The sequence below is a fragment of the Prionailurus viverrinus genome, chromosome X (assembly GCF_022837055.1).
Source record: "Prionailurus viverrinus isolate Anna chromosome X, UM_Priviv_1.0, whole genome shotgun sequence".
Classification (NCBI taxonomy): domain Eukaryota; kingdom Metazoa; phylum Chordata; class Mammalia; order Carnivora; family Felidae; genus Prionailurus; species Prionailurus viverrinus.
This window is the reverse complement of record NC_062579.1, coordinates 80,283,465-80,298,837: the sequence shown is the minus strand read 5'-3', so window position 1 is coordinate 80,298,837 and position 15,373 is coordinate 80,283,465. Positions and strand designations below refer to the sequence as shown.

Sequence of the window (15,373 nt, the reverse complement as noted above, 5' to 3'; positions counted from 1 at the left end):
AGGACGTGATGTCAAAAAGTAGAAAATAAAACATTCACAAATGCACTGTACTGTGTAGAGCGTGCATCTATTTGTATACATCGCACACTCAGCTGTTCTCCATAGCCACCCTTTACTATACGTGTTCATGAACAGTAAAGTGGCTAAAAGATAAGAAAGAAGTAGTAAGATGAAAGGGAGCAAAATGCTTTGTGTATAGGAGTTGTTTTTCCCACAGACCCAGAAATGTTAAAGGAGAAAGGCAGATTGTAGCTCAATCATTATATGAAATCTAGAAATCAGCTTCATAACCCCATCTGCAGCCATGTCTCTCGTTCCCTGTAACTTAGTAAGCACACTACCATTAAAGCTCCCTGCCCACCTTTGGGAACATCCACATGAGGGGAATAAAGGATAGTTTATTTGTCTTGGGGCACTGACGTAGAGATTTGACGAAGTACTAGAAAAAGGGATCTAATATCACAGATTTCTACCTTTTGCAGATAATGCTGTAGATCCAGATGTATGTGCCAGGACGGTCTTTATAGATGTCGAGGAGGTCAAGAACAAATCTTGTTTGACCTTTACTGATGATGGATGTGGGATGACACCTCATAAACTACACCGAATGCTCAGGTAAACATGTCTTCATTCTTTTTCTCTTGTCTTGAGTTTATGAACTCTATTTGAGGCTTAATAATTTTTTAAAGTATTTTAGTTTTTCTTTATTCATTCAACAAATATTTATTGAGCATATGTTATGTGCCAGGGCACTGGTGATGAAGTAGACACTATTCTTGCCGTCACAGAACTTACAGTTTATGGAGAATAGTAGAGTTTAACAAGGTCAAGGAGCAGGGGGTAAAGGAGGAGAGTTCAGGTAGAGAACAGCAAATAATAAAGACCTAAAAGGCCTTCACTGGTCTGAGACCTCCTCCAACTTATTTTAACCTGAACTCACTCTTAGATCAGAAGTATTAGAGTTGGGATGATTTGCGGATTCGAACCATGAATGTGCCTGGGTATAATCAAGCCCCATGAAAGATAACTAGAAGGCGTTGGTACACATAACCTTCAGGAAGTTTTGTAGTAGAATTGCAAAATTAGGGAATTTCCTTTTCTGACTGCTAAAGCTGGTGATAGAGATTTCTGTTGCCACTCTCCATTCATTTAATTACCTTAAAAGGTTTGTAGCTGAGAATGAGTTTGTACTTATCTTCACGTATCACTTAGTGAAAGATGAGTGTTTCCTCAACTCCTTCCTTCTCTCTTCATTTTTAGCAGATGAGATTAATTACTCTCCATGTGGCTTCCTGAACTAGTGTGTGAAACATAAGTAACAATGGAAGAGGGGTTCTGTGGAGGAGGGAAAGGGTTCTGAACTATAAAAATGGAAAACGTTCATTTGGTTGTAGTTCTCTTTAAAGGTATTCTAATTGTGTAACCCTATTTATAGGAAATACCTTTGATCCATCGAAAAAAAATGAAATTTGGGCACTAACCAGTTAATATGTTATGTTTTACCACTCAGCAGTCTGTGTACCTTGTGTCTCAGACCCTTATAATTAGAAGAATATTCAAGGAAAGCTAAAAGTGAGATAAAGATGTGGCCAGTATGTTGGTGAAGGTGTGGAGTTGGCCCACTCTTTTAATTTTTAGCATTACTTTTATCTCCTAAAGTTAATATTTTATATTAAGAAAAATACAGTGTTAGATGGGATGGAACCAAAACATTTCTAATTATGTATGTATTTGCTTTTTTTCTAAAATCACGTATTTTCTTTTTTTAAGCTTATTTATTTGTTTTGAGAGATACAGAAACAGTGTGAGCGGGGGAGGGGCAGAGAGAGAAGAAGAGAAAGAGAATCCCAAGCAGGCTCCGCACTGCCAGCTGTGCAGCCTGATGCAGGGCTCAAACCCATGAACCATGAGATCATGACCTGAGCCAAAACCAATAGTCAAATGTTTAACTGACTAGGCCACCCAGGTGTCCCATAAAATCACGTTTTTTTCTTTTTTTAAATTATTTAAAATTTTTCATTTTTAAAATTAAAAAGAAAATTTAATGTTTATTTTTGAGAGAGAAAGAGAGACAGAACGTGAGTGGGAGAGGGGTAGACAGAGAGGGAGACAAAGAATCTGAAACAGGCTCCAGGCTCTGTCAGCACAGAGCTCCACCCGGGGCTCAAACTCACAAACTGAGAGGTTGTAACCTGAGCCAAAGTTGGGACTGAGCCACCCAAGTGCCCCCACATATTTTTTTAATGACTCCTTCCCACCACACTTTATCCTAGTGACATGGGTGTCAAAGAGTGGACCCAGCAAATCTTTTTTTTTTTTTTTTAATTTTTTTTTTTCAATGTTTATTTATTTATTTTTGGGACAGAGAGAGACAGAGCATGAACAGGGGAGGGGCAGAGAGAGAGGGAGACACAGAATCGGAAACAGGCTCCAGGCTCCGAGCCATCAGCCCAGAGCCTGACGCGGGGCTCGAACTCACGGAGTGCAAGATCGTGACCTGGCTGAAGTCGGACGCTTAACCGACTGCGCCACCCAGGCGCCCCTAGACCCAGCAAATCTTAACCACCTTCTATTTTGTCTGTGGAACCACATCTATGAAAGTTGGTGCTTATAGTTACAAGGCAAGAGAAGGGAAGAGGATGGTTTCAAAGTAATTGCAACAATTTTTGTTCCAGACTCATTCAACCAATTTTTACTGAGCACCTACGTGAAAGTCACTGGAGATAAAGTGGTGAACCAGACTCTAGACGTGATCCTTGCTCTCAAGGGGCTGACTGACAGTCTAGTGAGAACAGTAGAAAAGAATTGACTAGTGATACAACTAAATAGGTTATCTCACCTAGTGGTAAGTGCTGTGAAGGAAGAATACAGTTTCTATGACAATATATAATGGAGTGATCTAATCTAGTCTAGGGAATTAAAAAAGGCTATCCTGAAGACATGGCATTTGAGTTGAAATATGAAGGATGAGTATCATCCATTCATAATACTGTTCCCTCCCCAAGGAACAAAACAGCAAAACAGGCAGAAACTTACTTAGCGATAGCATTTTTGGCATTATCACACCAAATATGTTTCCCACTAATCTGAACTGGGCAATTGTTCTTCATACTTAAAAAATTAATTTTAGGGGATTTTAATGAGTCCTGGATTAATGCATAGTATATGTACCAGATTTTATTTGTGATTATATCTTAAAACAAACTTGAATGAGCTGGGAGGTCCCATTTATTTAAAAGTTCTTGCAGTCCAATCCTAACTCCTAGCCATGGATTCCACTTACCACAATTTGATTATAAATAATTGAACTTTAGAGGTAGCTTTGGAAATTATTCAAGAATGTTCATTTTTCTGGATTTGGTTAGGGACATATTACTTTTGCATAATCATAGAGGTAATTTTACAAAAATGATTAAGCCCACTGAAATTCTATTTGACCTGTATAACATTTTTAATAATCCTATTCACGTTTTTCAATTCTTCATGCCACCCTTCCTGTTTCCAGTCTAATAAAATAGTTCTGTAACTGCAGCAACAGTTTCTCCCATAAATACAGAATTCCAGTGAAAATCAAATTAAGAAGAAACAGCCTATCATTAAATTCCTTTAAAGTCCACAGTGAATTCTCTTTAGCTTCTGGGGATAGTGTGAACCAGCTAGTCTGTATGTTCAGCTACCTTTTTCAGCAAGGTAGAAAACCTCTTTCAAAGGTCAAGGATTAAAAACAGCCACAGATCCATGGATTAAAGGTATTTGCTACCTCTGCTCAGAAGTGCATTTCCTAGCAGGTCTGTTCTAAAACAACAGCCAAAGAATAATAATGTGCTTATTAGCAGCCTTCCATTCTTTTCTCTTACCTATTTTACATCACCAGTATGTCTAGGAAACAGCAGTGCCTGACTTTGTATGTCCACGGATTTGCTGAGGTTTGTTTCATTGGTCAGAGTCTCAATTGGAATTTCTCTCTTCAGATTGTAGAGTCTTGACATTTTAAGGAACTCGGGAGCAAGCTGCTGTCTTCCTGGATTCCACTCAAAAAGCTGGTATCCAAGCCCCCTTGGTGTGTAAACACTGCTGTCTCTCACACAAAAGGGTAGAACAGGACTTACTTAAGGAAGCCACCTAAGCCAAGAGATATCTGGAAAATCAGTGTGCTACACCAAACGATATAAAATTCAGCCCTACAGTTCTGTTCTTCGTTGTGAGGGCTTTTCTACTCGGTAGTTATTTGATTGGTATCTGGCAGTCATTCTGCAATTTTCAGTTAAATAGAATACCTAACATGGGAATATAAATAGAATAATGGAACACATAGGATGGGTTAAGTGGAACAAAACAGCAACAGCAACAACAAAATCCTGAGTTTCTCATTTTTCTTATCCTTTTCCATGTCTGGTTCTGGCCTTGGGCTATTACTTATCTTCTCACCTTATGTAGTCATTTGGTCTCTCCAAACTAAGTAACATGAGGAGGATTTATACTTTACAAAGGGGAAAAGAGATGATAGATGGCAGAAGACGCAGGAATGGCTAGGAAATTAAGGGGATTAATATAGTCTCTGTTTTCACCACTTTCTCTTAACCACCAATTTGAAGCTTTTGTGGCATTAGATATTTAAGTCCAGATAGAGGTTAAGTCCATTAGAGGTTTAAGTCCAGATAACCATATAGATTCACTCCATGTGGTAGGTAAGATTACTGTTTATGCAGAGCCCTGAGTTTTAGGTACGACATTCGATCTGAAGTTGAGGTAGAGGATAGCACGGGACGGTTCTTAGACTTCTAGAGTTAAAGTTAAGGTTTGAACCCTACTTTATAACTTAAAATACATTGCGCAGACAATGTGTAATTAAATCCTCCTGATGACGCCATCTTTTCTAGGCCATTCTTAGACAAGAGGATTAGGAATGCCTGAATTTTACCAGCTTCTATACGTTTTATTTCCTGGCATACTAAGGCCCGTGACTACAGAAACTCAATGATCTTTTGGTGTCTTCAAAGGAACTGCTGCCCTAGAAGTTACCTTTTTCTGTGGTTAGATTTATTTGTAGGATATACAAACCTCTTATGAAGCTAGGAGGACGTGTTGGTATTATTGTTTAACACTTTGAAAGAGAAAATTAAAAGGTAGTTCCCTTTCTTAAGGAGTAAGCACAAACCACAGCCTTCAGGAAGTGGAAACTAAGTACCTCAACCCTGCTCAAAAGGGTAAGAGCCAAGGCCAGCCTGCTCACCCATGGCAGATAGAGTGTCCATTGATGTTGGAGAAACATCTAATCTGTAATATATGAAATCCTTCCTTACAATGCAAACCATGAAGGCAAGAGTCATGTCTTTCTTTTTAATTAACAGTTGTGTCTCCAGTGCTCAGTACAATGCCCAGCACATAGTAGTAGGTACTCAGTAAATATTTGCTGAATGAATGGTAGCATACAACATTGTATCTGGAGAGGAGCAATCCTTAAAATTAGTTTTATTTGTGGTGAGAGAAGGCATATGAAGAAGCCAATAGTCATTTTCTAGGTTTCATGTCTTCAATAATTTTTTGTTTCTGTTACTTTGTCATGTATTTTGAGTGGAGAATATAAGAAAGGGAAAGAATCTGGCTTCAGAGATTGTTGAGGTGACTCAGTGAAAGGCCCTTAATAAAACAAGAGAGACTTTACACTGCAGCTGTTTGCTGATATTCAGCGGCAGAACTACCTATTTTTATCCCTTGGCCACATTCCAATGACCTGTCCCAGCAGATGGAGCAGAGGGTAAGAATTGGAAGAGTTATCCTTTCGGTGGAGAGTTGAAACTGTTAAGATATGTAACCTCTGACTTACAGATCTCTAGCTGGTGATATAACCAGGTTAGGGGATGCCTAGTCTAGTACTTCTGACCAGTGCCACCATCTGTTACTTTTGTTACCCTCTCTAGGGGGTACTCTGAGATAACCCCCTTTCCACCTTACCGTAACTTTACTATTCGCAATCAGAACCACTTTGTCTAGGCAAGAAAGGCAGCTGCCCATGGCCTTCTCCAGTTCTCTCTGTTACCTTTACATTTGTAAAGTGTGACTCCACTGTGGTGGAGGTGTCTGTGTACCCACAAACCACACAGGAGAATCAGTGCTATTACCTCACAGTAATTTCCTAGGTTTTCTACTTAATAGTTTTGCCCACAAGTACCAAAAGGAAGAAAGCAGGAGTGAACTTTTCTAAGTATTTTGAATTTGCAAGCCATTCTGTTACCTATCTTAGGATGTTTTTCTACTTTTCTGAATTCTTTTTTTTTTCTGATTTCTGTTTTCTTGTGTAATTACAGCTTTGGCTTTACAGATAAAGTAATAAAGAAGAGCCAGTGTCCCATCGGGGTCTTTGGTAATGGTTTCAAGTCAGGCTCCATGCGACTAGGAAAGGACGCTCTTGTCTTCACCAAGAATGGGGGTACTCTCACTGTTGGACTCCTATCACAGACCTATCTGGAATGTGTCCAGGCACAGGCAGTTATTGTACCAATTGTTCCATTCAATCAAAACAATATCCTTTCTGGAAATGGAGAATGTCGGTTAAAAACGAGTCTGATCTGACCGTTAATGATAGAAACCTCTTTTCTTCAGCTCAAATCCAGCTATCAAAAGTTTTCATGTTTCTTTTTTTAATGTTTATTTATTTATTTATTTATTTATTTATTTAGAGAGCGTGTGTGCGCACTCATACACACATGCGTGCGGGAGGGGCAGAGAGAGAATCCCAAGCAGGCGCTGCACTGTCACCCTGGCCAGAGGAACCATGAGATCATGACCCAAGCTGAAATCAATAGTAGGAGAGTAGGAAGCTTGGAGGCTCAACTGACTGAGCCACCCAGGCACCCACAAGAGTTTTCATATTTAAAGAGATATTCAAGTATCTTAAATTTAACTGGAATTTCACCCTATTAAGTACTTTTAAAATAATTGTACTGTTGATAGAATGTTAGAAATGTTTTTATTGTATTAAAATGTCCATTGTTTTGAGATTTGATTTAAATAATCTCTCACCCCCACCCCCACCCCACCACTCTCTTGGTAAAGTTCCCAGGGCCTTCTCTGTTTCACCTAAGGGTAGTTATATTTGCATCATACTCCTAGAAACTATTAGCTTATCTGATTGCAAAATGGCTCATTTCCCTACATCTAGATAATGCTGTTTTTTTTCTTTTTATTAGACAACAGGTTGTTTTGATCCAAGCAGTATAGCAGTAAAGTTTGAACTTCTTATTCCCAGAGAGTCTAAAAATTCAGCCTTTCATGTTTCTTAGTCTTTGTTTACATTGTACCTTTGAAGGTGCAGTCTGCAGGGGTAACTGATTGGGTGTTTGTCTCTACAACCTTTCTCCATGTTCCCCCTTTCCTTCCTTCTGTAGCAGTAATGCCTGTGCTTTTCATGCTTTCCCTCTGTATGTCCATGTTTTGTCTAAACATGCAACCCCAAAGGCAGATCTTCCGAATTGATAACTTCTAATGACATTTCTATTATAAAGAGGCTTTAATACGCTAATGTTATTTCAGTCTGCATTGAAAATGTTTGACAGAGCTAATAGAGTATGTGGTATTTCCCAATTTTAAAAAAAAGATATTTTTAAGATACTAATTTTTCTTTGACTATATTTGGTTTTACAAAAAATGATTATCACCGAGGATTCCTTGCCTAGCCTAGAAGCCATCTTGAACTATTCCATTTTCAACAGTGAAAATGACCTGCTGTCCCAGTTTGATGCCATCCCAGGCAAAAAAGGCACTCGTGTTCTCATTTGGAACATCCGCAGGTATAGTATTTCTAGGGTGATAGATTCAAATAATCACAGGTAGTATGATGAAGCACGTTTTAAGAAGTCTTCTTTAGAGAAGCAGAGTAGATAAATTTTGACATATTTGCATGTCATTGCATATTTTGCATTTACTTCCTTGGACGTTTGTAATAGTGGTTTTTACTGGTAAAATGTGGAGCTTGGTAAAGTGAAGACCTGCATATCCTGAGGCTATTGCCACAAATAATCAAGACAGTTCAGCATTATTCCAAGATCTGGAGGATCCACTATAATTATTTTATATTCATGGGCATTGTTTTGAGATAGGATAATGATAGTTACTTTACATATTTGACAATTGAAATTAAGTATGAGAAAGAAAAGTTAGAAAAGTACAACATGATCTTTAAAAATGATGACCTCTTATTTGTGCTTTCAGAGTAGCTGGATTAGAAGTATGAAAATCTTTGAAGCAGGTAAATTGGACATATAATGTCAATTTAGCTTTAGGTCATGTGTTCAGAGCTAATAAAACCATCTAGAAATACTCTAGGATACGTCACCATCTGTTTAATCTGGTCATGTCAAGTAATACATTTAAGTGTCCACAAAAATCTAGAAGCCTTTTACATAAAATGGATATGATACTGGTATCTAATAGAACAGGCTATCAGATGTATTCATTCTTATTTTTCTCCTTAGGTCAAGTCTTTTGCCTCATTTCTTATCTGGGTAAAACTATATAAAAACTATCATGGTTTATATAGACTGCTTTCAATTAAAAAGAAAAAAGATTGGTAATTTAGATCTTCTACATCCTACTGGAAAAACTTTTAGTAATGACATTTATATAATAAAGGATCATTTTCCTGAGGTGTTTTAATGATTTAAACATATTAAGGAGACTTGTTTCTTTGTACATTGTTTCTCAGTTATATGGTATTAGGTGTTATGTGAATAAAAGATTCTATGGTCAAGTAACTGTGGGGAAAACTGGCTTACACAAAGTTTACCATGTTGCTTTATTGATCGACTTCTCAGAGGCTTTAATATGCTAATGTTATTTCAGTCTGCATTGAAAATGTTTAAGAGAGCAATATAGTATGTGGTATTTCCCAATTAAAAAAAAAAAGTTTCTCCAGACCTCTTCCTTTTTTTTTTTTTTTAATTTTCTAATGTTTATTTTTGAGAGAGAGACAGGGGGTGAGTGGGGGAGAGGTAGAGAAAGAGGGAGAGACAGAATCTAAAGCAGGCTCCAGGCTCTGAGCCATTCAGCACAGAGCCCGACGTGGGGCATGAACTCACAAACTATGAGATCATGACCTGAGCCGAAGTGGGACACTTAACCGACTGAGCCACCCAGGCGCCCCCAGACCTCTTTTCCATGAATGGTGAGAGGCAGGGAGGACAGGGAACTTCCTCAGAGTATGTGTTATAGTGGGGTGAGGTAGCAAGGATCAGGAATATCCTTGGAAAATCCAGAATATACTATTACAGTGAGGTGGGCTTTAGTACATACCATAATGGCTCTGGTACAGCCCTGAAGAAGGAGCTACAGTTTCAGCACATCGGCTCTGAGCTTGTGGAGCCTGAAGTATGAGGGGGAGGTATCACTAGAGCCTGAGGTGGCTCTGAGAACCAGGAATTGTTCCTCAATTTTATTCAGTCATATAACCCTTACTACTTTATTTCTTATTTAAGAGTATTTGGGGGAACTACTGTTCCACTGAACAAACTTTGGGAACTACTGTTCTGATAAAGATGTTTTCTCTATAACCCATCATATGTTTTTAGTTTTTTCCAGGAACAAAGATGGGTCTTGCCTTTTTACCCTGGCAGTTATTAGTGGTACAGTCCAGGGTCTTGGAATGGATCAAAGTTAAGTAGCCCAAAAAGGATTATGAGAAGAAGAAAGATCTTTATGAAAGGAATATGAATACTGTTATATTTAAGTGATAATTCCATAAATGATATTCTAGAGGACTAGCAGATACATGCTGTTGCTATAGCAACCTTTTTCCCCCTCTAAGAAATAGGATTAGATCTGGGAAATCTTGGTATTTCATTATTCCTTATACTATTGCTGAAATTAGAAGAAGCGGGTTTTGCTTCATTCATCTATTAACACGGTTGGGGAAGATGCCGTTGAATGACCTACCCAGCAATACCCAGAAAGTTGTGATCTATTTTAAGATCCCACCGTGAGGGTAGCTGACATCCAGTTGATTTATCAGATCACAGACCTTCCCACCTTCCCTTTTTTTTTTCTTTTCTTCTGTACTTGGCATCACCACTTCTATGAAATATAGTGAATTTGTTTAAACTGGGAATATGTCTCAAAATTGTGTGATCTTCAAACCAAGTAATTTGTAGTTACTTTGCACTGGTAGCCAGGGAAAGAAATAGGTATCTGAGTTTTGGCTCATATTGTTTCTTTTCTCTTGGGTTCCTAGTGCATTTTTGTCCTTTGGAGCCAGTATTTGTTAGATTGGTACTTGTCTCTTTTACCCAGAAATAAAGATGGAAAGTCTGAGTTGGACTTTGATACAGATCAGTATGATATCCTGGTATCAGACTTTGGCACAGACGAAAAAGAGACTGGTGGTGTTACCTGTGAGCTGCCAGAAACAGAGTATTCTTTACGGGTGAGTGAGGGTGGTTTTTCTTCAACAATGAGAGGTAAGATTTCTTGTAACATGAAAACATTATAGAACAAGCCCTCACTTTAGTTAAGATGACTATCTCTTAGCCCTGTGCTAGGATTCCTTTATCCCTGTCTCCACTGAATTTAGCTAATAGAGTCAATAGCACTTTAGTGTGGTGGTTGACATAAACAAGGTATAGAAACTAAGCCAACTCTTTACCCAGAATAGACCTCAGTCACTAGCAGTGTTTTATGAGGGTGTCAGTAGAATTGGAAATGTCATAATAATTTTCCCTTCACTGTTCCATAGGCATTTTGTGGTATTCTGTATATGAAGCCACGAATGAAAATTTTTCTGCGTCAAAAGAAGGTGACTACCCAGATGATTGCCAAGAGCCTGGCCAATGTAGGATATGATTTGTATAAACCTACCTTCACAGTATCCTTACAGCTGCATGAAGTTGACCTCTTCATTTCAGGATTAGATTCCCAAGTTGGCGTAGAAGAACAAAAGCCTTTCCTTTTCTAATTAAAAAAATGTGTGTTATAATACTAATCCTTTTATGGTATATTCTTTAAGAAGGTGATATTTTTTATTTTTAGAAGGTATTCCTTTTTTAAATTTTTTTTTTTTTCAACGTTTATTTATTTTTGGGACAGAGAGAGACAGAGCATGAACAGGGGAGGGGCAGAGAGAGAGGGAGACAAGAATCGGAAACAGGCTCCAGGCTCTGAGCCATCAGCCCAGAGCCCGACGCGGGGCTCGAACTCACGGACCGCGAGATCGTGACCTGACTGAAGTCGGACGCTTAACCGACTGCGCCACCCAGGCGCCCCTAGAAGGTATTCCTTAAATGCCAATCTATGTACCAGTTTTATCAGAGACCACCTGGGAATTATTAAAATCATATAGCATCCTGAGATTTTGGAGATTCTGGAAATCTCTTTTTTCATAAGAAATACTTATTTAATTTTTTTCATATTTATTTTTGAGAGAGAGGGGGAGAGGCAGAGTGGGAGTGGGAGAGGGGCAGAGAGAAAAAGGGAGACACAGAATTGGAAGCAGGGTCCAGGCTCTGAGATGACAGAACGCAGTCTTGCATGGGGCTCCAACTCATGAACTGTGAGATCATGACCTGAGCCAAAACCAAGTCGGACACTTAACCAACTGAGCCACCCAGGCACCCCTAGAGATCATTTTTTGAATTGGTAACAAAAGTAAATTTTAAGTTAACTCATTTTGACATGAAGATTTCTCAGTATTTGTTTTTAGGAAAATTTCAGTTCCTCTGTCTCCCCTTTGTCTTTCTCATTCTCTTATCTTCGTTTTTTAAATCAAATAGAATTGCTGAAAACACATCATTGTTCATTTTTTATGTGTCATATTTAGTCCACTTTATTTCATCTATCCAAGCTTGCTCACTTCTTCCCATGAAATATTTTACAACAGGACTATTCGTTGCCCTTTACCTTTAAAAGTGATTTTGTTCTTCATGCTTTTGCTTTCATTGTGTGTTTTGTGTGATTAGCGGGACTTACTTTATTGCTTATACAGTTGACTCTTAAACAGTGTGGGGGTTAGGGACACTTACCCCCTTCACAGTTGAAAGTCTGAGTATAACTTTTGACTCCCCCAAAACCTAATCACCAGTAGCCTTCTGTTGATGGGAGGCCTTACCGATAACATACACAGTTTACATATTTTGTATGATACTATATATTGCATTCTTACAGTAGTACCTAACTTTTTCTTTTTTGTGTCTTGGTACTTCTGAGCTACACAGCTCATTTTTGTCTGAGTTTTTAAAAATCATCACAAACCTCCAAAAATATTTCTAATATATTTATTGAAAAAAATCCACGCGTAAGTGGATCGGTGCAGTTTCAAACATGTGTTGTTCAAGCATCAACTATGATTGTGTGGATTTGTGTTGTACTAGCTACAACTCTTATCTTACCTAGCAGCCAACTGAGCAACTAGCAAGGGTTAAGACATGTTTTGTGATTATTTATGAATTTTTAAACCACTGATGGTATTTTGGTGTATTTTCTTACACTCTTTTCTATGCATATATTTATATATACATATTTTTAGATAATGCTTATTATTATATTCTAACATTTTCTAATGTTACCAAATATTTTTTAAGGACATAATTTTCAGAGGTGCATAATAGACCATGTGACTATACCAACATTTATTTAGTTATTTCCTTAGTGTCAAACATTTAAATTATTTATGTTTTTCTGACATAACTAGTTGATAAATCTCATAACCTTTATGGGCTTTCCTGACTGTCTCTCTAGGATAAATTTCTGGAAAGAGAATGACTTGGTCAAAGATTAAGAGTATTTTTAAAGCTGTTGGTACAGATTTTTTTTTAAATGTCCTCTGGAAAGTTATACCAATTTACATTCAATGGTATTTGATTTTTTGTTTGTTTGTTTGGTTTTTTTTTTTTGCTGTAACACAGTGCAAAAAGTTGTCTGCCACATCCCCTGGTGTTTGTCTCCTTAATGATTTTCCTCTCAGAATAAGCAGGTGAAAATAACTTTTGGGTTCTCTTGCAAGAGTGATAACCAGTTTGGAGTAATGATGTATCATAACAACCGCCTCATAAAGTCTTTTGAGAAGGTGGGATGCCAGGTGAAGGTAAGTGGTTAATGTTTCTTTGTTATAGAAGTCTAAAACAAGGAGAACAAGGATTTAAAATTTGCAAAGGGCATAGACTCACTATAGGCTTTTACTCCCACCTTACAATGGCTGTTAAATCTGATCCCGGAACTCTGTTACCGGTGAGCTGGTGAGCCATCTTGTGTTAAAAAGCCCCTTCTACTTCTCATTCTTCACAGATGTTAATCAATCCAGGAACTTTACTGAATGCATTTTCTAGGTAGCTGTTGAGAAGAGAGAGAATTAGAACACCAGTGACTTTGGCATGTGTATCAGCTTATTAATGCTTTAAGGTAGCTCTGTCTTTTTTCTAGGGGAGACAACAAGGCCTAGTAGAAGGTGCATAAAATTTAGTGTTTGAGGACCAGGATTTGAGTTGTGGCTTTTCCACTTAAAAGCTGTATAGCTGTAAAAGCTTCACTAAATTGTTTAATTTCTCTGAGGCTCATTTTCCTTCCCTGTAAAATAGAAACAACAATAAATAATTTTACCTGCTCTGCCTGCTCCACAGCTTAAAGGCTTGAGAGACATAAATGGGATAAAGCATGTGAAAATACTTTATGAACTGAACTATACAAATATTACCATTGTCTTTAATGTTTTTTTTTTTTTAATTTTTTTTTCAACGGTTTTTATTTATTTTTGGGACAGAGAGAGACAGAGCATGAACGGGGGAGGGGCAGAGAGAGAGGGAGACACAGAATCGGAAACAGGCTCCAGGCTCCGAGCCATCAGCCCAGAGCCTGACGCGGGGCTCGAACTCACGGAGTGCAAGATCGTGACCTGGCTGAAGTCGGACGCTTAACCGACTGCGCCACCCAGGCGCCCCTGTCTTTAATGTTTTAATGGCAATTTAAAGTAGTAATATCCATAAGTATCCCATTTGTTCCTATTGTACAGATAGGATTATTAAACCACAAAGAATGAGAAGCCACTTTGTATTCTGCAGTAGGACAAAGTTCTGTAAGATCCAGGGTAGCTAGTTTACAGCTAAGCTGCTTTTTATTATTATATCATCTTTATATGTACAACTCATATTTATATGCCAGTCTAATTACACCTTGACTTTTTAAATCCAAAAATCTCTTGTATCAGCTTGTAGTTAATAACCATTGCAAGTCTGACTCCCTTTAGTAATTGTTTGGTAGCCTACCTAATGTATAAATTATTTATATGACTAGAGTGTGGTATTTACATAGCCTCCTTAAAATCATTTTTTCAGATGAAGTTTCATTTCCATTCTCTAGAGCAGTAGTATATAGCCTTGATTTTTTGTAGCATTGTCATTCTTTGTTCAAAGGAAATCCTATGGCAATCCCATAATACAAAACAGATGGAAATGGAAGTAATGTGGGTGAAGCAGAGATGGCCATTAATCCCTGGAAAATCCCAGAGAATCTATGGATCATGTGAAAATCTCTGCCTTAGAATTTATCAGAGGTTCCAATTCGATTTAATTTTTTGCAGTCTATTGAAGTTCATTTTGAGTATTTCTCTAGATGATGTACTTTCCTTGCCTTTGAATGTTATGTAATCTTTCTATTGCTGTTTAAAATCAAAAGGAAATGCCTCATACAGTCAACAATAATGTAAATGTTGAAATTAATATTTTTCTTCTAAGCCAACTCATGGAGAAGGTGTGGGAGTGATTGGAGTCATTGAGTGCAATTTCTTAAAACCTTCCTACAACAAACAAGACTTTGAGTACACCAAGGAGTACCGGTGAGTCACTCCTGACCTGAGGTGTTTCTGATAGTTTATTCAGGTATGATTCTATTCTCTGAAACCTCTAAAATCATCTCTGAAAACCAGGCAGATAAGTTAACTTGAGAATTCTTTCCAGTCACTTTCCCAAGATTAGAGATAAAATATTTGTTTGTTTGTTTGTTTGTTTTGAGAGAGAGAGAGTGAGAGAGAGTGCGCAGGGGAGGGGCAGAGAGAGAATACCAAGCAGGCTCCACCCTGTCAGTGCAGAGCCCCATGCAGGGCTCCATCTCATGACCGTGAGATCGTGACCTGAGTGAAATCAAGAGTTGGATGCCTAAGCAACTGGGCCACCCAGGTGCCCCCAAAAGATTTTCTTGAAGCCAATGAACAGATTGAGAGGAAAACAGCAGGAAGGACATGTGTGTTTTCATGGAAGCATCTAGATTTCATAGGTAAGACTAAAAATGAATCAAAAAGGAATTTGACATTGGGGCTCAAGCAGCAAGGATATTGTTAGGAGACAAAAAAGGAGTTGATAAAGCCAGGATTTAATAGTTTATTGTAAAACTTTTGGGG

At 38.0% G+C, this 15,373-nt stretch overlaps 1 protein-coding gene across 2 annotated transcripts in view; it reads left to right on the top strand.

Annotated features, from left to right (window-relative positions):
- The window catches only part of MORC4 (MORC family CW-type zinc finger 4), a 52,178-nt gene that overhangs the window by 5,696 nt on the left and 31,109 nt on the right, over positions 1-15,373 (top strand). For both annotated transcript variants that reach the window (XM_047844615.1, XM_047844614.1), the window contains exons 3-9: positions 483-615; positions 6,309-6,523; positions 7,643-7,790; positions 10,285-10,417; positions 10,727-10,855; positions 12,950-13,069; positions 14,712-14,812. In XM_047844615.1, coding sequence (XP_047700571.1) covers positions 483-615; positions 6,309-6,523; positions 7,643-7,790; positions 10,285-10,417; positions 10,727-10,855; positions 12,950-13,069; positions 14,712-14,812 — 979 coding nt within the window. The remainder of the gene's footprint in view (positions 1-482; positions 616-6,308; positions 6,524-7,642; positions 7,791-10,284; positions 10,418-10,726; positions 10,856-12,949; positions 13,070-14,711; positions 14,813-15,373) is intronic.